Raw genomic sequence first — 22,489 nt, forward strand, 5'->3', positions numbered from 1 at the left:
TTCGCAACCGCACACGCACCGTCGGCCCGTTCGCAGGCACCTTCGTGGCTGCTGCTCTGATGCCCGGCGCGCCCAAGCTTGCCGTCCCTCCTCTGCTTGACCACTGCACCCGTTTGCCTGCTGCCATTAGCTCATTGAGGCAGCGCCTGGCGAGCAGCGCCTCGACGCTTACCGAAATCATTTTCAGGAATATGCCAGTGGCATCACCTATGCCAACATGGCCTTTGAGTGCGTGTTTATGACTCGAAGTCTGCCTCTCAGCTCACGAGATTTTTTTCCCTTGCTCGGCCCTTTGGCAACGTCTCACATCCTCGCTGCCTGCCATTTCCTTCACTCGCCTGTGTACGGTCGCCACGACTTGTCCGTGCCTTTTTTTGTTGTCGTGGTGGTCATTGTTCGCGTGCTTGTTCTTGTCGCGCCTGCGCGTCGGGCTGCATGTCAGTCATTTAAATAAATCTGTGTCCCAGCAAGACACCTCCGCTCTGCCCAGCCCGCTTACCGGGAGCTCTGCTCGTTTGCCCGTACGTCCTGCTGGTTTCGCCGCCCGCCCCACCATCCATCCAGTCAGCTCCGCTGCCTCGTCGCAGCTGACGCCTCATCTTGTTCCTCCGCCCGGCGGCTGCTCTGATGATGGTCATTAGCTGAACCAACTCGGCATGAAAGTGTGGCGAGAAACCATATACATGCCCATGTCCAAACAAATCATCCATGCCTGCATGATCGAGGTTCGTTGTGCGAGGGTGTTTTTTGTTTGTTGTTGTTCTTGTTCTTGTTGTTGTTGTTGCTGCTGCTGCTGTTCTTCCCTCGCTTCTGCCTGCAACTGAACCTGCAGATGTCCTCGCTGACCAAATATTGCTTTGTATACAGCTGGAACAGCATCGCGAAACTGGCAACGTGGAACTCTTCAACGTGCAGGCGACACTGCGCTCGCTCACCGACATGTGCACAGACCGCAAAAATTCGGAACAGCACCAACTGTACATTGATGAATTTGAAACGCCATGGATCAAAAATACCGACGACCATTACAAAGCGCTGGGCCTGCGCCTCCTCGAAGGCGAGGATCGCTCAGCCTATCTGGTCCGCGTCACGGAGATTTTGGAACAGGAAGAACAACGGTTCGCTCGTTTGAAATTCTCGCTATTGTTGTTTGTCAACTCTGCCGATGCCGAAAGAGCCTTTCGGCACTATGTTACTAGCCTGCAGCTCATCAACTCGATGCATCTTGATTCGTGGCTTTCTGTGACTTTTGTGACACCAGACTTCGCTCGGCAGTCCCGACCATCAGCCATGAGAAAATTTTGGCCGTGTGCCACCGTTGCCTCATTTCGAATCACCAGGCCCAGCTCGAAACCCAATTTCAGGTGGGCATGTATTTTGCTATTCCGCACGACCGAGTCCATGATCACCCGTTGACCTGTTGTCTGTGCCTGTGGTGCGCCGAGTCCTGACCATCATTGCTTGCACGCCAGGTTTCCTTGGAGCGCGACAACCGCAAGGATCTGTCTGCGTGCTACAAGCTGCTGTTGCGTGCCGATTGTCTCGACGGTATAACCAATCTGTTCCAGGCCCGGATGACAGCTGTGGGCATGCAGGACGTCCAAGCCCTCGGTTGTTCTGCCGCGACACCCCCGGTCCGTGCATTCATATGGTCTCGGCCGCCTTCCTGCATCATGACCAAGAGACTGGCCAGCCTTCTCACCGACTGACGACCATACTCTCCACAGAATCCAACAGATTTCATTGCGCGCGTCGTGGACCTGCATGCCAAAGGTCGCGAACTGACAAATGATTGCTTTCAAAGCAGCAGCAAATTCAGTGAATCATTGGACCGGAGCTGTGCCACCATCGTCAATACCTCGCTTCCCAAACGCCTCTCGGTACATGCACGGCCAATGTTCGAGAGTCAGCTCTTAGCCCATCCAAGCAATCGCCCACCAGGTTGCTCACGGCCTGCATCATCGTGTTTCCACCCGGTCTAGCCGGCCGAGCTACTGGCCAGGGGCTGTGACCTAGCCCTACGCAAGACCAAGGGTGCAGTCGAAGAGGAGCTGGATAGCCGTTTGGAAGATATTGTTCGTGGTGATCAGCTGGTTTTGCAGCATGCTCCACTTGACCCAGTGCTCACGTCGCTGTGTCTGTTCGTGACGCCGGCTGCATGAACCTGGTACCATGGGCTGCAGATGCTCATCTTCTCTTTTTTACAAGACAAGGACGTGTTTCTCAAGTTTTTCACGAAAGCTTTTGCCAAGCGACTGATTCATGGCACCTCTGTTTCCGAAGCAGTTCGTTTCTTGGTCCCAAAATTCGTCTCCAAACATCATCGAATAGCCTCGTTGGGCGGCCTCGAGCTCATCCATCCCCTTTGCCTGTTTAGATGGAGGCAAACATGATCGGGCGCCTCAAAGCTGAGTGCGGCTTTGAGTACACCCTGAAGTTGCAACGCATGCATCAGGATGTGCAGGTCTCCACAGACTTTCTGCGCAACTTTCGGCAGTCCAACATGGGCCGAACCTTGCCCTTTTCCTTTGAGGCCTTGATCCTGCGCACCAACGCATGGCCCTTCGGCAGCAATCCCCCAGCCATTTTGCTGCCACCGCCCTTGAGCGACGCCATTTACAAGTTTGAGCAGTTTTACACGGTAGGTGCAGCGATACCCACGACCAGACTATCGCCATCCACTGAAAGCCAACCTCACCCCGTGTTTTCTGCTTTGTGTCCGACTTTCCACAGCATGCTCATTCAGGTCGCAAGCTCAACTGGTTGTACCACGTGTCGACTGGAGACATCAAAGCCAAGCTGCCCAAGGGAGTGTACGAGTTGAGTGCCACCACTTTTCAGGTCGGTGTCCAAGAGTTGCGAGTTGTCCTTTATCAAACTGTGCGTACCCGCTCTTGACGGCAGCCATCAAGCTGACGCATCCTCCCGAATTGCTCTCTCGGCCTGGCGGTGGCAGATGTGCACACTCTTGGCCTTTAATACGCAAGAATCATTTTCGTCCAAGGACATTCAGAATCGATTGGGCATGTCCAAAAAGGATGCAGATCGTGTTCTTCAGTCCCTGATTACATGCCGGCTGCTGATTGGACCTGAAACAAATGACAAGGCTGCTGATCTCGGTGCGTCTTTGAGCATGCACTGTCCTGCGCTGCGTGCCCCCATTTTCCTTTGAGCTGGGGATTGCTCGCCGCCAGAGTGATGGATGCATTGCTTACCATCGCCACCCATCACCTCACCGTTGCTGACCCACCTGACTCATCGACTTTCTTGTGACCGCATGACCACCGTGCAGCGGATGACGAACCGCTGACGCTCAACCTGCGCTTCAAAAACAAGAAGCGCAAGTTGAAGATTTCCACCCCGCTCACCAAGGAAACGCAGTCGGAAACCGCGCAGACCCACAAGGCGGTCGATGAAGATCGCCGCATGGTGTTGGAGGCCATCATCGTCCGCATCATGAAAACACGCAAGGCTCTCAAGTATAATGAGCTTGTACAGGTATGGACGCTTGCCCCCAGTGACATGCTTCACAGCTCAAACAAGAGCACGCTCATGACCTCATGACTTCGGGGCTGGCTTTGCGGTTTTGGGTAGGAGACGATCCAGCAGTCCAGTCGGCTGTTCAAACCGACAGTGCCAAGCATTAAAAAGTGTATTGAGGTTGGTGATTGCTGCTTTTTTCCCGTGTGATTGAAGTCTGAGTCGCAGGCCTTGAGGCTTTCCCTGACCATGTTATGCTTTTCGGCGGCATGCTCACGCTGTTGTTGTGGTGACTGGACTGGATGTGCCGTGAGTAGGGTTTGATTGATAAGGAGTATATAAAGCGGCTCGAAGAAGACCGCACGCAACTGCACTACTTGGCATAGGCAGAGCGCGATTATTTTCACCATCGCCCCCGAGGCTGAGCCTAGGGGCGGATGTTGTTATCTTTCATATGGCACAAAAATTGCGACGGAATCTCTGCAAGGACCGCCTATGGCACCGAGTGCATGTTTTCAGCAAGTGTAAGGAACATATTTAATAGCAGCCTGTGAGGGCAGCAGGCGGGCCTTTTCCACAAGTCGGCTTGTGCTGGTCATACCTGTGCCAGAGCGGGTGGGCCTTGCGATGCATACTGGCGAAAGGGAACAAACTGTACAATGTCGCGCTGGGCACGCATGCCGTTGTGGCTTAGAGCCTGGTGATCGCTATCCAGCTCCTCCATGGAACTGAAATCAGCACCTCCAACCCCGATGATCACAATGGACATGGGCAGGCGGGATGCCTAAAGTCGGGCAGAGGTGGGGCGGATCCCCGAGTCAGGCATATGGGCATCAACACCTGAGCGCCAGTTGAGGTGGGATTCTAGACCAAAACCTACCTTGATGATCGCCATCTTGGTATCGGCCATGTCGGTGATCTGACCGTCTGTGATGATGAGCAGGACGTGGTATTGGCGCTCGCTGTGTGCTTCGGCAATGCCGGCCATCCGCGAGATGATGGGGGCAAAGTTGGTAGGGCCCCAGAGATCGACAGTGTGCAAAGCCTGTTGGTAGGCGGTGATGACGCCCGGGACGCCGGAGCAAAAGGGATTGTCACCGTTGCCATTGAGGGCAAAGTCATGGCTCACGGTGCCATTAGGAAATTTGGCACCATAGCCAAACGCAGGAAAGAGCTTGTCCGAGTCGTAGTCGGCCAAAATGGTACCGATGCCCATGATGGCTTGCATGTACCTATAGAAGGTCCAGCAAGTGGCAAAGGCCCAGAATAAGTCGTGAGTTGGAGAAGCACTCGCTGGCGCGACTTTCCCTTCTCTTGCGGAATGTTGGGTGAGCAAGGAGTATGGCAGTGACATGGCAGTGTCAAGGGCTTACTCGTTGGGTGCCATTGGATTCATGTAATGCAGCGAGGAGGGCATCTTGGGGCTTCCTGGATGTTGCAAAAGCACATGTATTATTAGAGCCTGTCAACACCCCCTCCTTCCCCCCCTTCAGCGCCTTTGGTGACCAGTCCCGTGTCGGGTCATTTGCATGCGTACCGTTGCTGCCCGTGAAATCGACGGCAAAGCTGACATTGATGCCGTAACCATTGCGCAAAAAATCTGCCGAGTCGGGTGCCAATCGCCGGACCGGATGCGGTGAGAAGCGGAGTAAGCGATGTACAGATTCGATTTGGCGCCGCACGGGTAGCCCTACCCAGGAAGGTGAACGAGGCCTCAATGCTCGTGCTGCAGAATGTGTCCGAGTTTGCACAGGTGGGACCAAATAGCAGGGCCCGAATGAGGAGGCAAAGAACCAGCCGTGTATTTCAAGCAAGGGAGTGGTGCATTTCAAAACGAAAGGGGTAAAGGCGCAGAAAAAAAGCGAGCCTCAGACCGAATGGTAAGCACGCCCGAGTTGGTGTAGTTCTTGCGACCGACTTTCTTGGCTCTAATGAGCTGAGGAAGGGAAGAGCCCTTGGATGAGAACACGCAAAGATGGTGGACGGGGAAAGTGTCGCGAAGGGCCAACCTCGAGTTTCTGTGTGCCACTCTTGAGCTGGGCAAGCGTGGTCTCGCAGATGCCAATGAGATCGTGGCCTATGAATTATGCATGTGTTGACACGGTGGGTCTGTGCGCAGATGTGGAGTCCCATCGGGGGATTGGAGAAGCACGCACCACCATCGGAATCCCAGTCGTAAACCTCAAACTTGAGGGGACGTTGATCGTCGCCATTGCATAGTTTGCCGATGGCCAAGCGAAAGGGTTGCCAGACGGGATCGAGGTTCTTCATGATCACCTCGGACGTTCCCACGCAGGTCCATCCGCCCCCGCTTTGCCTGGTGAAAGGATGATGGTGGCAGAGGACGGCACAGCAGGGCGAATTGAATGCAGATGCGAAGGCGATGCCATGAAAATCAATGAGGGACGGTGTTGTATGGTTTGAGATGTGTGCCTGAGAGCGGGTGAAGTTGAGCCAAGTGAGCCGGAGCCGGACCTAAAGATCTTGAAGAAAGGATCGGATTTGCCGAAAAAGTCTTTTTTGTCAAGCTTGGTGCCTTGAATCTGGAAGATGGCTTCGCCGGCCGCAGCCTTGACCTCTTCGGCAACGACGGTCAGGGAGCCACGCTCTCGCTTCTTGCCCTTGTAGGTCAGCTGTTCATGCAAGGTGCCGCCGTGCTCGCCAACCAGAGCCCCAATGGTGGTTTCGCACTCGCCAATGAGGTCGTGGTCGCGCAGCTCTTGAGATGAGCCATCCATGTCATACCTAGATTCAATGATGGACGGGATGACCGGAAGGAAGTGTTAGGGAGGACAGAGAAGAAGAGGAGTATTCGGCAAAGACAGGGTGGTGACTGCTGTGTTTGATGCGTGTTCCGCACTGGCATATGGAAGAGAGTCGGCTGGAGACCACACAGTACGTACACGGCAAAGCGCACGGGTTGACGTCGCTCAAAAAAGTAGGGCGTGGTGAGAACGGTTGCAAACTGTGGATCCGAGGCATTCTTGATGCGCTCAGTGCGGCCCAGCTCGGTCATCTTGCCAGCCACCTCGTGATACATGATGACCACTGTCTCCAGCGACCGTCAGCGCCAGGAGTGGTGACCAGGACCAGGAGTATTGACCATGGTACACGTGCACCGATGAGGAGAGTGCCGTGGAGTGTGGTGGGTGGCTATGGTGAGATACAAAAGGCGGGGGCTCGCGTACCGGGATCAGACTGGGACGTGAGATCAAGCTTCTTGAGGCCCTTGCAGGCAAAGCTGAGTTGCAGCGTCGTACTTGGTTCCATGATGCTGGTGTCTTGGCTCGCGCTCCACCGACCCTACGTGCAAAACATCGAGGCCGATCAGGTCCCACTGATGCGCCCAAGTCGCCGCAAGCGGAACCGTCCACGCCACCCGAGCCAGCGCCAGAGCCAGAGAACGATCCTCAACAAGCACGTAGTGGACCACCACCCCAAAAAATCAAACACGCCACTACAACCCAGCCATGACCTCTCCCACTGCCTCTTTTTATGCCATGACCCACTGCCACTGCCTCTTTTTATGCCAGCCATGACCCACTGCCAGTGCCAGCCATGACCACTCCCACTGCCCCTTTTCCATGCCATGCCACACACACACACACACACACACACACACACACACACACACACACACACACACACACACACACACACACACACACACACACACACGCTCTCATGCACATCAAAGGGGCGGACGCTCTTACGCCGGAAAAAAAAAATCGTCAGAAAAATAAAAGCAAAAAGTGTCACGGTCCTTTTCTTGGGGGGGAAAGAGGACAAGGAGGTGGTGTTGACTTCTGAACCATTGGATCGCGGATATGCTGCCTTGGATGTGCTGCTTTGGATGTGCTTTTGGAGAGTTGCGTCTCTGGCTTGACATGTGAATGTGCCTATTGCCTCTTGCTCGCGACATGTGAATCTCTGATAGCCACCAGTGGGCATTGAAGGGTTAACCATACTTGCAAAGACTGTGTGCTGGTCGTAGACCAGGCATGCTTGACAACAACAAGCCAGATGGGTCGACCTGTGATGGCTCGCTTCCGACCTGCAATGTGCCTCGGCAAGAACGGTCCGCTCCACGGGGACCAATGGCCAAAAAATTTGCCATGACGGAAAAGGGTTGAATCAAAGTGATAATAATAATAATAATAAATGGTGTGCTCTGGGGGCTTCCAATTGGCGGGCGGTTGCGATAAAAGGACCACAACACGTCCTTAGTCAAAAGGGAGCTTATTGGGCATCAGCGACGGAGCGGATGATGTCCGAGTCACCAGCGTCAGTGATGGCCATGGTGCAGACACGGAAGTACTTGCCGCAAGCGGTACCGAGGGCAATGTTGTCACCCTTGTAGTGCTCGACGAGGGAGCGACTGAGGAGAGCGTAGTACTCAATCTCAGACTTGCGGAGAGGAGGGGTGTTGCTGGCCAGGATGACGAGCTTGGCCTTGCCAGAGCGCAGCGCCTTGAGGGTGCTCTTGTAGCCGAGGACGTACTAATCAAATTGCAAGCAGGCATGGTGAGATGACCAGGTGTACTCTCTACACAACATCACGTGGTCACATGGACGTCCAGCTTCGGACCGAACCCCAAGTGTTGGAGATCAATGCGCAGTCAAAAAAAAGAACAAACATACCTTGCCCGACTTCATCACCAGAGCGAGCTTCTGGTTGATGGATTCACCAGACTTCTTGGTCTTGGAGCCAGCCATTGTGATGGTTGTTGAAAGAAGAAAAAGTGGCTACGAGCAACGGGAAGAAGACAAAGAACAATCACACAAGGCTCCAGGGATCCGTCCCCCTTCTCTGCCTAAACAAGGCCCTGAGACCCGCACGCTCAAAGCGCGAGTGCCACGACCCAAAAAAAAAACAGGCATGCGAACCAGCGCCGCACTGAAGCAAACATGCTTCCAGCAGCAATGGCAGCAGAGGCACGAGAACCAGCGTAGCGACAACAAGGCAGGCGCATGCACGGAAGTTGTCCAGCATTGTGCCACCCCAGCCCCGCCCGTCCGCCCATGGAGAGCCGGGCCGTGACTGGCCAGCACGCTGCCTTGACACACAACCCCGACACATGCGCACAACTCGTGTTTCCGTTTTTCCGTGACACTTTCCAAGCCTCGAGGAAACGCTAGCTCAAACAGCCTCGACCCCTCCGCTGCCATCGCCACCAGCACAGCACCGGTACACACCCTCACAACACCAACGAAAACGCGGACCAGCAACAGCCGTTTCCCTCGGCTGGGCGCGCTGCCCGGCTGCCATTCGAGTTGGTGCACTCGGCACGTACCTTGAACAGTCAAAGGGCGCTAAAAAGGAAAAGTGCCACATCATGTGGTTGCGATACATCATACACGTTTACCCAACGTGTTGCTGTTTGATCGGTTCGTTTGCAGCCGCGTGTGGGGATAGTGTACCCAAAGGTACACTTTGATGTTTCCGCCTCGGCCCAGAGGATGTTGAGAATTTTGTATAAAGCAGATGGTGAAAAAAGGTTTTAAATCTATACCGGCAGTAAGATAAACGCGTATTGTGTTTGTCTGGATTTTCCCGCTTAAACTTTTCAGAATTTTCCCCCTTCCCCTTCCTCCGCCTTTGCCTTCACCGTTGCAACGTGCCAACACAAAGGGGCAAAGGGCTTTCTCCTTTTTTTTTTTTTTTGCCCCCCCTCTGTTTGCCGCACAAGTGGTGCAGCAGGGTTCAAAGGTCCAACACCCTCCTGCTTCTCTCCGCTTCTCTCCTCCCTTTTTCTTTTTTTGTCGTGTGTGGTCAGCATCAGCCACTGACCCATTTGGCAAGCTCACCCTAACAGGTAACCAGCAGTGTGTTGGCGGCTTTGACCATGTGTTGTGTGTTGCTCTCTGTGGCTTTGCTCGGGCAAGCTCCAAGGGGTCGTTCGGCTGGCCGTCGTGCCGAGCGGGCGGAGCAAACAAGACGCGTTCAGTGAGGGTACATCTGTCGTCCGACACTGGAAGGGCAGCCTTTTTCTTTATTCCTTGTTGTCGGTTGGTTTGCTGCCAAGGGAACAAGCAGCTCGGGTCGGCGGCTCGCTTCTGCTCCTTTCGGCCGGCCAGTCTTTGTGCCATGGACGATACAGCCTTGGAGATGGGGTCGTTAGCTGCTCGGGCTGCCTTTCCGCACGGCAGCACTTGTTTGGACTTTGGGCTTCCGTGTGTGGGAGTGCTTGATTGACTGCCTCTGCCGCTCTGCCAGTTCTCTTGATTTGTGTTGTCGACTGGCGCCACATTGCCACACGAACCTTGGAGGGACAGACCGTTTTCTTGTCTTGTGTGCATTCTGTGCATGTGCCGTCTGCTGCTGTGCACTCAAGCTGACAGTTCCCACGGCAGTTGCACTCACTTTTTGTGATCCTCTGCAATCGTTGGGCTCGTTTGGCAGGCCACCATGCTTTCCCGTGCCGTTCTCAGCGCCTCGCGCGCGCCCGTCGTCTCTGGCATCGCTGGTAAGCCAGTGGCAACACTTGCTGCTTCTGGGGGAGGAGGGTCTGGCCTGTGTCGGCGTGCTCAGGGATTGTTGTGCGTGTTGCCGATATTCATGGATTGTAATTCAATGCTTTCCCCGGCTTGCTTGCAGCCCGCCACTATGCGGAGGCGGTTGCCAACGGCAAGATTGTGTCAGTCATTGGTGCCGTCGTCGATGTCAAGTTCGACGATGGTCGCCTGCCCCCCATCCTCAACGGTCTTGAGGTGGCTGGCCGTGAGCAGCGCCTTGTCCTTGAGGTTGCCCAGCATCTCGGTGAGAACACCGTCCGTACCATTGCCATGGACGGTACTGAGGGTCTGGTCCGTGGTCAGCCCGTTGTCGACACTGGCGACGCCATCAAGGTGCCCGTCGGTGAGGCCACCCTTGGCCGTATCATGAACGTCATTGGTGAGCCCATTGACGAGCGTGGCCCCATCAAGGCTGACAAGTACGCCCCCATCCACGCTGAGGCTCCCGAGCTCGAGGACATGAAGACCGAGGCTGAGATCCTTGAGACCGGTATCAAGGTCGTCGATCTGCTCGCCCCCTACGCCAAGGGTGGCAAGATTGGTGAGTATGCTTTCTGCGCATTAGCACAGCACACCGAAACACGCTTGTTCTTTCATGCAGCTTTTATCTCCAGTTGCGATTGTTTTCTGACATCACAACTGGTAAACGGGCATGCTATACGGCGCATGAGGATCCCGAGTGTTCGACGCTTGCCCTTTCGCGATGTGACACAAACGGATCCACCATGCAATATTCCTTTTCTTTCTTTTTCATCGGGCTGATCTGACACACAATTTTTTATTTTTATTTTGTCATATCAGTTGGCTGTAATTCTCACTTTTCGACATTTTGTCGGTTTTTTTTCCTCAGGTCTTTTCGGTGGTGCCGGTGTCGGCAAGACCGTGCTTATCATGGAGCTGATCAACAACGTCGCCAAGGCTCACTCCGGTTTCTCCGTGTTCGCCGGTGTCGGCGAGCGTACCCGTGAGGGTAACGATCTCTACCACGAGATGATTGAGGGTGGTGTCATCCAGCTCGAGGGTGACTCCAAGGTCGCTCTCGTGTACGGCCAGATGAACGAGCCCCCAGGTGCTCGTGCCCGTGTCGCTCTGACCGGTCTGACCGTCGCCGAGTCCTTCCGTGACCAGGGCCGTGACGTGCTTCTCTTCATTGACAACATTTTCCGTTTCACCCAGGCCGGTTCGGAGGTGTCTGCCCTTTTGGGTCGTATCCCCTCGGCTGTCGGTTACCAGCCCACTCTGGCCACGGACATGGGTGCGATGCAGGAGCGCATTACCACCACCACCGTCGGTTCCATTACCTCGGTCCAGGCCGTCTACGTGCCTGCTGATGATTTGACCGATCCCGCCCCCGCCACCACCTTCGCGCATCTTGACGCCACCACTGTGCTTTCCCGTGGTATTGCCGAGTTGGGTATCTACCCCGCCGTCGATCCCCTTGACTCCACCTCGCGTATCCTCGACGTTTCCGTTGTCGGTGAGCGCCATTACAAGACCGCCCGTGATGTCCAGAAGATCCTCCAGGACTACAAGTCGCTCCAGGATATCATTGCCATCCTTGGTATGGATGAGTTGTCCGAGGATGACAAGATGACCGTCGCCCGCGCTCGTAAGATTCAGCGCTTCCTCTCGCAGCCCTTCGAGGTTGCCGCTCCCTTCACGGGCCAGCCCGGCCGCCTTGTGCGTCTCGAGGACACCATTGACGGCTTCCGTCAGATCCTTGATGGTCACCACGATGACAAGCCCGAGGTTGCCTTCTACATGGTCGGTGACATCAACGAGGTCGCCACCAAGGCCGAGTCTCTTGCCCAGGACGAGTAAATTGTTCCTCTAGCGCATAGGCTTTTTTGTGCTCCTCTACTTTTTTTACCTTTTCTTTCTTTCCTCTCTTCCCTCTCCGCTCTCGCGCCTTTGTTTTGCCTCGGACAGTCGGCTTTGTTTTTCTGCGGGGGTTTTTTCTCTGTTCCTGCAGTGCCAATGATGACCGCTTCCCTTTAAATTGGCAAAGCCAGTGTTTTGGTAGTGCGACCTTCTCCCATTCTTTTGCCTTGGTTTGCTCCTTTGCCTTGTCGTTCAGCTTTGAACCGCACTGGTGCTTGAGTAAATCTCCTCTCAAATTAACAAAAATTTTGTTTACCTTGTCAACTCGACAGCCACCATTGCATTTGATGTACCTGTGCCATCCTTTGGCTGCTTCCTTGACACAAGAATGTGCGTAGTCGGAACTTGAGCCTGGCGTCTACAACCACATTGCATTTGAAAGTTCTTCCTTTGGCTGCCTCCTTAACACAACGATGTGCCAAAGTCGTGTGATGCGTAATGACAGGTTCACGCACAAAAAAAGATGTGGGTCAGGACTTGAGCTGAGCGTCTTGTGGTTGATGGTTTGTCCCTGCCAGAGCTGCTACCAGGTTCGAGATAACAAAAACCATAAAAATTCACCCACAAGTCACTTTTACTTTTACATGGTTTATAATAGAAAACCAAACTTTGAATCAGTATCGCTTCTAGCCTTTTGGCTATGATCTTTAGTAGTAAACGTTTATTGTTCTTTGACAAGAACAAGCCCATCTCCGGATGGGTAACTTGTCAAGTCAATATTTGGCAGCGGTGAGGCTTCTAGCTTGCTAGAACCTCACAAGCATGGCCTCGGAGCTGCACTATTTCCGAGCGCTGTGCACGTATTCTCCTTCTTATGAACATTAAATGAAGAACTTGACAGAATAATGCGTCTACTATGCTCTGATCAAATCTCACTGTGCGAGCAGTAGTAGTCTATAGAATGAATTCGACTTCGAGTGGATTTCGGGGCGATGATGCAAAAGCACACACAGGCAGGAAGAACACAATGCCAACTGCAAGAGATCAGTCTCGTCGTATTCAGCCGCGAGACGTCGTATGAAGTCACGTTTTGAGAGGCCAAGCTGTTTGCGAATTGGGGATAATGCTTGGCGCAAGCGCAGCGCCTCGGTGTCAGGCAGACATGGAGAATTGGAGCGCGTTGAAGTGGTGTCGTCCTCAATGGTTGTATCCATCTCCTCGTCAGCGGTCAAGTGGGCCAGGATACGCTCGTGTTCCCTATACATCATGTCAAGTGATTGAACCTCCACTACGTATGCATGAGTGGGCGTGTTGCTGCTCTCTTGCAAGCGGGGAAGATCGGCCTGAGAAGCTGTAACGGGTGACGGGGATGATAGTCTTTGCATGCTCTTGGCGAGCGCACTTGTCAGCTCGTGAATGGCCTCTTCGTCCTCTCTGCGCATCTCATCAAGTTGTTGTTGGCCGTTGGTCGCTGCTTCTCGAAGACTTGTCGTCAAATGCTCTGGGAGGCAGTCGGCTCGGGTCCAACAGTGAATAATGGCTTCTCGGCTCACATCTTGCCAAGCCGTGGCGAGCAACCGACAAACATCGAGCATGTTTGGGGTATACGCGAAGCTGCAGCCCGGCGTTGACATGCGACTCCCTGCTTCGCGCAGTTCGTCCCAATTGGACCATGCCCATTTCTTGGCAGACAATAACCGCACATAGCGATTCTTCAAGGTGCTAATTACACCCTGGTCAAGAGGCTGCAGCTGTGCCGTCGTGTTCTTCGGTAGAAATAGACAATGTAACCGTCCTTCTGATCGGTGATCGATGTCCTCAAGCATTTCCTTCGTAAGCATGTGAGCTGGCGCGCTGTTCCAAATCAGAACAACGTGCTCCTTCCGATCGAACAGACGATCATGAGACCACGGAATGAAGCTATCCGTGATCCAGGTGTAGCAAATGTTGATCGCAGTCCAACTCTTTGTTCGTCCAACATAGCGAACACCAAAGTCTTGAGGCCGTACGCCCTCGCGCTTGAAGCACGTCGGCCTCGCAGATTTGCCAATGACCGTAAGAGGCATACGTTCGCCCGTGGCGCTGGCACAAGCAATGACCGTGACGCGGCTCGTGCTCTGCACGTCCTGCACGCCCTGCACCAGGCACTGGTGTTCTATTGGGGCGATTGTGTACTTGGGCGTGGCCTGGTAAAATAGTTCAGTCTCGTCCATGTTGAAAATGTTTTCCAATGGAGCCCCGAATGCCGTGCGGTCGTTAACAAATTGAAGCAGCTCTGTGTCACGAGCACCTTGATCAATTGAGATAGCCTGCCCATGGCACTTGACCCTGGTAAGTGCATGCCGCCGCAGAAAGCGATCAATCCACGCATCTCCTCCTTGGAGTATGGCGGGTTGCGCCTCATCAGCGCGATGCAGCCCCTCCTGAATCTGGGCAGCATGGGCTAGTAGCTCTCGACGAGACAAAGAGAGAGGGCGTCCGTTTTCTCCTGCAGGGGATTGGGAATTCTCCAACCAAGCCAACAGCTTTTGCTCCAAGAGTAGGTATTTGCCTGTCATGTGGCACGACACAAGTTCCATCAAAGAGAGCACATCACCAGCACCAAAAGAAAGGGCGAGACCAACCTTGACGCGGGCGTTTTTGAGTGGGCTCCCGCTCGAGCAAAGAGTGCTTCTGCTTCATCCAATAACGCACGGAGCCGGGTGCCACCCCGACATGACGAGCCACCTCGTTGACTTCAGCAGTCGTTGGCCGTTCTCCGAGGATCGCGAGCGCGTTGAGCTTGGCACTATTTGGAAGCTGGTGATACTTGTTCAAGGGTGCACGGGTGATCGTGCGCTTCATGGGACGTGCGACGCCTGTGCGTTGCAAATCTTGTTGACTGCCACTAGTTCTCCGAGTGCGTTGTCGGCCCTCGAAGGATGGATGGCGTGTGACCCGCATGGCTGAACCCAGGGCAGCGGGCAAGTCGAGACCTGCAACCGATTCGCGTTGTTCATCGTCACTGCTGAGCCCCAAAGGCACATCCTCTGCCACTCGCAGCACAGTCATGAGCACGCACTTCATGTGTGTTTTCCAACTGCCGACTGCCAGGTTGCTCGAGCAAAGGCAAGGAGCCCGCCCAGTCGCATCGAGCATTCTCAGATTGCGCCATGGCGGGCAGTGACCACGTCACAAAATGCCCGTCCGCCATGAGACTACTCGTGTTGACAGCTGGGAAGACCAAGAAGGCGCGTTGATGAATCGATTGCGTAACAATACATGGAACTAGTCACAACACGTGTTCTCGACTTTTTGAGCACTGGTCGTGACAAGATGTTGTTCGGCGTGAATGCCCACTCGCTCGCTCGTGCGCCAATGATGTTCTGGCAAAAGAGACGTAAGGGCTTTCCTTATGTCTCTTCTCTCTTCTCTCTCTTCTCTCTTCTCTCTTCTCGCTTCTCTCTTCTCTCTTCTCGCTTCTCTCTTCTCTCTCTCTTCCTTGTCCAGTGTCGTGGCCAATACTGACCGGAGGGACTGAATGGCAGCGGGCTTTGCGCCCGGATAGCATTTATCAATACACACATACAGGTTGACAGAACACTGCTTCGACCTCTGGATAGCATCAACGCTCTCTTTTTTCCCCTCTGCCTTTCCTTGGCGATTCATTTTCTCTCAACACCTCCAAAGCACTGTGCTGTGCTGATAGCTCTCTCTCTCTCTCTCTCTCTCTCTCTCTCTCTCTCTCTCTCTCTCTCTCTCTCTCTCTTCTCTCTCTCTCTCTCTCTCTCTCTCTCTCTCTCTCTCTCTCTCTCTCTCTCTAACTCTTATGCTCCATCATTTTTTTCTCGTTTTTTTTTTTTTACTGTTCGCACTTGCCCCTGAGCGTCACGCCTTGAGCACTTGTGCGTGCTGGCCATGGCTGGCCTGGCCGTTGCCTAACACTACCACAAGACCAGGTCCTTTACTCCAGTACACGCCCTTACGTCCTTCTCCTGCCTTGTTTCGCTTCCGTCCTTCCCTCCCCCTGGTGGCCCTTCCTTTGTTGGCCCGCGCGCGAGCATCTCGCTCGGGCACCCCTGAGCGACTCGAGAGAACCAGCAGCATGGATCTGACCGATTCCCACGACAACGTTGAGGACCCTGTCCTGGCCTCGCTTGAAGATGGCGCCGCCCTGCTCTCCCGCCTTAGCGATGAAGCCCTGGTCATCCCCCCGGCACCCGCGCAGTCCTCCGGCCCACACTTGCCCCCTGCCTCCGAGCCCTTGCCGTCGGACAATCACAGAGCGCCGGTGGATGCGGGGTCAGCTGCCACAGATCCTGTGTGTGCTGCTGAATCTGCCATTGCCGAAGCAGATGAACACCCATCCCCTCTTCACACAGATGTGCAGACGCCATCTATCCCCAGCATTCGCCTCGAGGCCTCCACCTCTGCCAGCCAGCGCCGCTTTTCCAGTGCCAGCGACGAGGTCACCGTCCTCTACGGTGATTGGGCTCAACCCCTCAAGGTCTGAAGAACCCTCTGCAGGCTCGATCGTGAGCCTGCTTCCTCCACCCGACCTTCCCTCTTGAAGGCCGCGCCTCCACACCCACCATTTCATTCTGACCCGCCCGGTTCCTTCCTGTGCTCTTGTTGCTCAGCTCCAAAATCGTCGCGTCTCCCTCTCCAAGCTTGTCACTGCCTTTGATCTACCGGTGGACGCTCGCATTGAGGTCTGTTCACCATGCATACATGGTTTCCCTGAACTTTTTCGCTGTCCCCGCCCTTCCTGGTTGCCACACCCCAACCTTACCACTCTCCTCAACAACGTGCATGGTGTCTCTTCTCATCCTTACGCCCCTCCCTCTCCTTGCCTTCCTACTCAGCTCCATGGTGATGGCGGCACCCACCTCCCCACCTCGGATCAACTTGTACCCGGTACTGCCTACGATCTGGTGCGTTCCCCCATTCCTTGAGCACAGCCGCTCAGTCTCTTGCAAAATGACGCGCCGCACCCCCTGACTTATGTATATGACCTTGCCTTGCCATGGCCAGGTCGTTCGCCGCTCGCGCCGGCTGCGAGGCCGTGACAATCGTCCCCAAACCATCGCCAGTGCGTACCAGCGCCAGCACATCCGACGCCCCAACCATGTCAGTTGACCCACACTCGCACTCACACACACACACACCTGCACCTGCTATTGCGCGTGCTAGACCTGTCGCCGCTGCAGTCGCGCTTGCTACATGGCTCGTTTGGCTCGGATGACCCCACCAAGTTTGATCGCGTCTGGGAAAAGTACCGGCAAGACCTTGAGCCGGATGGCACTTCTCCCATTCGCATGCGCCGGTACGCCACACACAGTCCTTTTACCTCGTATGGAGCTGTACCAACCCCGCCTGCCTCTCATCTGGTCCCGATTCTGCCAGATCCTCCTCCATGTCCACACTCAATGAGGGCAGCCTGGGCCGCAATTCGCGGGCCTCCACCATTTCTGGCAGCCATGCCCTCAGAGAGCTGCGCGTAAGTTTCCGCCACAATTGTGACACACATGCTCATCAGCCTCTTGCTTTACACATGCTTGCTCCTTTCCACCGACGTGTCTGTCGCAGTCCTAATTTTGTGCTTCTCATGGCTCTGCTTCTTTCAACTCACCACAGCTACGGCTACACAAGGTTGCTCGCAAAAATGTCAGCGAGAACCTCATGCACGTTGACTACGAGGTGCGCGCCCTGTTTAGCCTACTCGCGCCTACGTTGCAATCACGCCCATCAAAAAAAATCTGTTCTTTTTTTTCCGCGTGTCCTCTTGGCCACGGCGCGTGCTTTTTTGGGAGGACTCCATGGTTGGTGCTGGACCTGATTTCTTCTTTTATCTGTTGGTGTGTTTGCGCAGGCTAAGCGCACAACCACACTTCGTCCGCGTCAGCGTGGTGACTACGGTCTGACTTTACGAAAGCTCCAGGTGCACAAGCAGCAGCTGGTGTACCCGCGCACATCGGAAACAACGGTGCGTTTTATCGAGCATGCCCCTTGCCCCTCTACCCCAAACGTATGCCTCAAGAACCGCCCACTCACGCCGAACCGGTATAGAGCGTGCCTGGTGGACCAGAAATCAGACTTTTTTTCAAGAATCAAAGCAATCGCATCTCGGTATGCCTAAAGAGTGCTGATTGGACTGGTCTGAATCTGGTCCGGGCCATGGCCTTTTATATCCTCATTCCATCCGACGTGCCATCCACATAGCGCTTGGGAATCATGGATGATGATATTTCAGGTCACGTCTTTGTGGCCAGCGTCGATGCTCAGCAAGCATCAGCGGCCGAGGTTTCGCCCGGTATGCCTGCCCACGTCCCCCACCCTTTTGATTCTCCCCCAGCAATCTGTCAAACTTCTGACACGCGGGCCCGGCTTGTTTGTTTTTGATTGTTTGGTTTTTGTTTTTGCTTGGTTTTTGTTTTTGCCTGGTTCTTCGATCTTTTCTGTCCGGCCAATGAAGGTGACCTTCTTCACTCTATCAACGGCCATGAAGTGTCGCGCCTCACCGTGGAGGAAGTCGAGATGATGCTCCGCGATGCCACCGGCACTGTCATCCTTGAGATCAGGTAATTCTTTCCTCCTGCTGTGATGTTATTGGTCTTTTGCATGTCGCCGTTCCTAAATTCATACTTCTCCCGTGGCCAGTCACATCAAGCCAGAGTCCACCGTGGAGTCTATTGACGAGTATCCAGCACCAATGGCGGTGAGTATGACTGGAGCATCTTGGGAGTGTCTGCCCACCTGCCGCGCCCGTGCGAATGCCAGTGTGATTGGCGCCGCTGTACCTGACTGCCTGGTGACGGGGATTGTTTTTGAACCCAACAGGAAAGCAATCCATCCTCGCCACCAGGTGTTTCCCCTCGGCGGTCGACCGAACATTTCCAGGACCTTCTCAGACAGCCTTCGGCCGAGCCAGCAGACAAGGTCGAAGAAGGGGATGCCATGCTCAACACCGGGCTCAAGATTGTTCGCGTGGGTACGCTGCATGTCAAGCACGTGCTTGACTCTGGGGGCCGTAAATTCAAGATGGTAAGTCCTCACCCCAGCCTTGCCTTTGGTCACTCGCCCGAGCCGAGCCTCGCACCGGATTGACCATGCGCGATTGGTGTGTGTTTCTAGCGGCCCTGGCGCACTTATTTTGCAACGCTGCGAGGCCACCTGCTGTTTCTCTACTCGCCCAAGGACAAGACCGAGAAGGCCCAAGGCGCAGCTCCCTCTGGTCAGTAAAGTTGCACTTTGCTAAGCGAATACACGGCGTGTGCTGACGCTGGCGTTGACCTCATGGGCGTTGCCTGTGCCCCAGGTGGTCGTATCAGCATCAAGGGCTCCATCTGCGACATAGCCCACGCATACACAAAGCACCCCAACGTTTTTTACATCAAGGCCTTCAACGGTTCAGAATCCCTGCTGCGCGCTGACACCCGTGAGGATATGCTCAAGTGGATCCAAGCCATTCAGGTACCCAAGACAATCAGTCGTTGTCTATCACTGCCTTTGCTCGGTTTTCTCGGCCCCTGGTGTTTGTCCCTCCCCCTCTTCTCAGTGCACGATCTTGCCCGAGTAGGCGCATAGCAACCCGGACCAAGACTTGGTTCCAAGCCACGCCTTTATCAAGAAGATGACCGAAGACCGCCGTCTCTCTCGCCGGGCATCGGGCTCTATGCTTCTGCCCGGGTTGGTTGCTGCCTCGTGTCCCGCTTCTGCATCAACTTGCCTCCCCAATTGCCTTTTGAGGCGGCGCTCCGATGGCTCACTCAAATCACGTTCACCCCACCTTGGTAGAACGGCAAGCCGAAGCCAGCTCTTCAAAACTAATCGTCCCTCGGCCAAAGATCTGATGGCTGGTAGCAATGGGGGCAGTGGTGCCAGCAGCGCCGGCAGTGGCAAGAAGCTGCTGCGCATGACCTTTAAGCGTGGCGACAAGGTGAGTGGGAGTACGAAACGGCCGCCGGCAATCTTCCCTTTTGTTTAAAGTCAACGCGGGATGATTTGAAAACTTGGCTTTGCTAACTTTTTTTTTTTTTTTTTTTTTTTTTTTTTTTTTTTTTGTTTGTTTGTTTGTTTGTTTGTGCTGATAGTCAACCAAGGAAGGCATGCTGGATGATCAGCTTGACATCTTCACGGCCCCGATCGCGACGACCTGTGCGCGCTACGGCACGCAGGTGCCAATTCATTTAACGCGGTTGATTGATGAATTGGAGCGTCGAGGTGCGTGCATGTGCTTGGACATCAACCAAAAGCCCTCTCAGAGTCCTCACTTTGTTTTTTGTTTTTGTTTTTTGTCCTGACGTGCAGGTCTGCATGAGGATGGCATTTATCGCCACGCGGGTAGTCAATCACAGGTTTGTCGCGCCTCGTTGGGCTTTTCTCGTCTAGTCTGGTTGAGGAGCTATCACCCCTCCCATAAGAGGTGTTTAAGGAAACAAACGCAGCATCTCACAACTGTTTTCATCGCCCCATTTCTTCGTTTGGCAGCTGGAGAACTTGAAGCGCGCTATCATCCGAGATCCAGTAAACTGCCCACTCGATGAGGATGCGTATGCTGATACCCACGTGTTGGCCGGCACCATCAAGTTTTATCTCCGCACTACGACTGAACCTCTGCTCACGGCTTCTGCTTATGAACCCGTACGTATGATCGGCTTGCCCCTTTCGCCACGTTTCACGTGAACAGGGCTCACCCTCATTGGTTTGCTCCCGCATGATCTTCCTTCTTTTTACTCGTGGATGTTATTGTGATGCCTCTGTGGTGCGCACAGCTGATGCAGGCCATGAAGGGGGCCGATGAGGATCGGGTGGCCTCCGTGGCCGTCCTATTGGCGACCCACATGCCCCTGCATCATCGACTGACACTCGACTTTTTGTTGGCCCACTTGGAGCGAGTGGTCAAGCTGAGCGACGAAAACCGCATGTCTCTAACCAACATTGCCCTGATTTTTGGGCCTACGGTCGTCCGCCCCCTGGTTGAAACCCCGATGACCATGGTGCGTTGATGTGCCTGTGCCTGCCTCTCTGCTGCTTTGACCTTCTTGCCGTGCAACCCATGGCATGTCTTGTAGTTCTTTGCCCCTCACGTCGTCATGTGATTTGCTTCTTGGGGGCTGACCTGCGACTGTCTGTAGCTGCATCACATGTCGCACCAGAACAAGTTGATGGAGCTGCTGATTGCCCATCGCGAGACCGTCCTCAGTGGCGTGGCGGAGCTTGATGAAGACGCCGATGGGCTGCAAGTCATGACCCCAGAGCCGCAGGAGGTTGAGGGCTTTGAAAGCAGCGATGACGAGGCAAGCGATGTGTCGGGCATGGAGCCAGGTTTTGGGGCGCTCAATCTGCGCCATGATGCATACCAGCGCCACTCGCGTCGACAACGCCTCGAGCCCGCAGCTGATTTCGGGGAGGCTTCCAGTGACCATCTTCAAGCGTCATGGGGCGCCCGGCCCGCCTCGGCGCCACCGTCGCCCAACTCGGCACGCGAACAATTTTCGCGTGTGGCCCTCAGCGTCGATATTACGTCGAGCAGTGACGAGAGTGCAGACGAGAGTGCAGACGAGTCTGATGATGAATCGCCCGACCAAGACGAGGGCGGCGCAGCCACACAGCGGGATGAATACGTAGAGGTCGAGGGAGATGCGGTGCCGGCGCCAGCCACTCCTTCCAAGTCCGCAAGCCTCTCCGCATCTCCCTCTGGATCCCGGCCGAGCAGTGCTGAACACCCCAAGCCAGACCAAAGCCCCACGGCCAATCGCTTGCTTGACGAGGCCGCGGCTGTTTTTCAGCCCTCTGACTCGGTCAGGAGCGCTGAGGGGCCTGTGGAAGGAGACAAGGTCACTGTGACCGAGCTCAACGGTAGTGGGGCACGGAGCTCGCAAGTCCCGCGACGTGATTTGACACGCATCTCACGGGGCAGCGTGGACAATCTCAACCTGAATGCTTTGTTGCGGTCATCCAGCCACGCCGAGGCGCCATTGCGCAACGCGTCCTCGATGCATACCCTTGATCGTCACCAAAGTTCACCCTCACAGACTCAGTCCATCCCGTCATCCCCGGATCAGAGCCCTTCGTTGCGTACCTCGAGCCTGGGGCAATCATCTCCGCGCAGCCGAGTGAGCAAGTTTTTTGGACAAGAAACTGTTATTTGAAACACACCCAGCCTCTTACCACACCTCACCATCCCCCGATCTTCTGTAACTGAACCTTATTTATGCTGTCAATTGAGATTGGCTGCTATACGCGACCCCCCTCCCCCATCTTCGGGCCTTTCGCTCATTCTTGTCGGCAAAGCATGCCATGATAACAATCATGAACCTAGCTGGAATACATTAAAATTCAGCCTCTCTGACACACCTGCTCCGAGTTTTGATCGCACGCAACGCCTAGCCTTGATCAACCTGAAACCCTCAGCCGCTTGGCCTGCCTTTAATTGTTCTCTCTCCGTGGTGGTGGTCGCCGCTTTTGAGCAGCTCCTGCCCGTGTCCCACTCTCTCCCGCCGAGCGACCCAAGTTGATGAGGATCACGTGCCAAAAACAAAAAAAACTGATTTTGTTGACATCTGACCCTTCAATGTCAGAGATATGACGCGGGGCGCAGTCAAAAGCAGAGATACTTTGTAAGATCGGGATGTTACCAGAGAGTGTATCAGCTTGAACCAACTTCTAGAGCAAAAATAGAGGCAAATCA

At 54.6% G+C, this 22,489-nt stretch overlaps 6 protein-coding genes across 6 annotated transcripts; 3 read left to right on the forward strand and 3 right to left on the reverse strand.

The window, feature by feature from the left end:
* Window positions 1-656: 656 nt before the first annotated feature.
* Window positions 657-3,564, forward strand: MONBRDRAFT_25074 (uncharacterized protein; the record flags this gene model as incomplete). The annotated part of the gene is made up of 11 exons (XM_001745415.1): window positions 657-725; window positions 868-1,118; window positions 1,262-1,364; window positions 1,473-1,634; window positions 1,728-1,880; window positions 1,983-2,075; window positions 2,184-2,285; window positions 2,378-2,641; window positions 2,734-2,841; window positions 2,957-3,119; window positions 3,293-3,564. The coding sequence occupies 11 exons, from the start codon at window positions 657-659 to the stop codon at window positions 3,562-3,564; spliced, it is 1,740 nt and encodes a 579-aa protein (XP_001745467.1).
* A 221-nt stretch (window positions 3,565-3,785) lies between these two features.
* Window positions 3,786-6,496, reverse strand: MONBRDRAFT_36908 (uncharacterized protein; the record flags this gene model as incomplete). The annotated part of the gene is made up of 11 exons (XM_001745556.1): window positions 3,786-3,973; window positions 4,082-4,264; window positions 4,361-4,712; window positions 4,854-4,908; window positions 5,018-5,080; window positions 5,175-5,206; window positions 5,355-5,416; window positions 5,490-5,557; window positions 5,637-5,797; window positions 5,956-6,225; window positions 6,384-6,496. The coding sequence occupies 11 exons, from the start codon at window positions 6,494-6,496 to the stop codon at window positions 3,908-3,910; spliced, it is 1,425 nt and encodes a 474-aa protein (XP_001745608.1). The 3' UTR covers window positions 3,786-3,907.
* Window positions 6,497-7,719: 1,223 nt separating this feature from the next.
* Window positions 7,720-8,196, reverse strand: MONBRDRAFT_7877 (uncharacterized protein; the record flags this gene model as incomplete). The annotated part of the gene is made up of 2 exons (XM_001745557.1): window positions 7,720-7,980; window positions 8,122-8,196. 2 exons carry the CDS (start codon window positions 8,194-8,196, stop codon window positions 7,720-7,722), a joined length of 336 nt encoding a protein of 111 aa, XP_001745609.1.
* A 1,053-nt stretch (window positions 8,197-9,249) lies between these two features.
* Window positions 9,250-12,128, forward strand: MONBRDRAFT_36910 (uncharacterized protein). The gene is made up of 4 exons (XM_001745416.1): window positions 9,250-9,296; window positions 9,884-9,947; window positions 10,079-10,537; window positions 10,847-12,128. The coding sequence occupies exons 2-4, from the start codon at window positions 9,890-9,892 to the stop codon at window positions 11,815-11,817; spliced, it is 1,488 nt and encodes a 495-aa protein (XP_001745468.1). The 5' UTR covers window positions 9,250-9,296; window positions 9,884-9,889; the 3' UTR covers window positions 11,818-12,128.
* A 621-nt stretch (window positions 12,129-12,749) lies between these two features.
* On the reverse strand, window positions 12,750-14,883 carry MONBRDRAFT_36911 (uncharacterized protein; the record flags this gene model as incomplete). The annotated part of the gene is made up of 2 exons (XM_001745558.1): window positions 12,750-14,305; window positions 14,442-14,883. The coding sequence occupies 2 exons, from the start codon at window positions 14,881-14,883 to the stop codon at window positions 12,750-12,752; spliced, it is 1,998 nt and encodes a 665-aa protein (XP_001745610.1).
* A 328-nt stretch (window positions 14,884-15,211) lies between these two features.
* Window positions 15,212-21,950, forward strand: MONBRDRAFT_25079 (uncharacterized protein; the record flags this gene model as incomplete). Its single annotated transcript, XM_001745417.1, has 24 exons — window positions 15,212-15,310; window positions 15,506-15,701; window positions 16,152-16,303; window positions 16,437-16,508; window positions 16,662-16,730; window positions 16,831-16,888; window positions 16,990-17,122; window positions 17,203-17,296; window positions 17,434-17,496; window positions 17,669-17,782; window positions 17,866-17,925; window positions 18,019-18,109; window positions 18,305-18,377; window positions 18,457-18,514; window positions 18,637-18,840; window positions 18,931-19,030; window positions 19,115-19,269; window positions 19,376-19,485; window positions 19,594-19,735; window positions 19,890-20,019; window positions 20,107-20,153; window positions 20,287-20,439; window positions 20,571-20,795; window positions 20,934-21,950. The coding sequence occupies 24 exons, from the start codon at window positions 15,212-15,214 to the stop codon at window positions 21,948-21,950; spliced, it is 3,615 nt and encodes a 1,204-aa protein (XP_001745469.1).
* Window positions 21,951-22,489: the final 539 nt, after the last annotated feature.

Source organism: Monosiga brevicollis, genomic scaffold, assembly GCF_000002865.3.
Source record: "Monosiga brevicollis MX1 MONBRscaffold_9 genomic scaffold, whole genome shotgun sequence".
NCBI classification, from domain to species: domain Eukaryota; class Choanoflagellata; order Craspedida; family Salpingoecidae; genus Monosiga; species Monosiga brevicollis.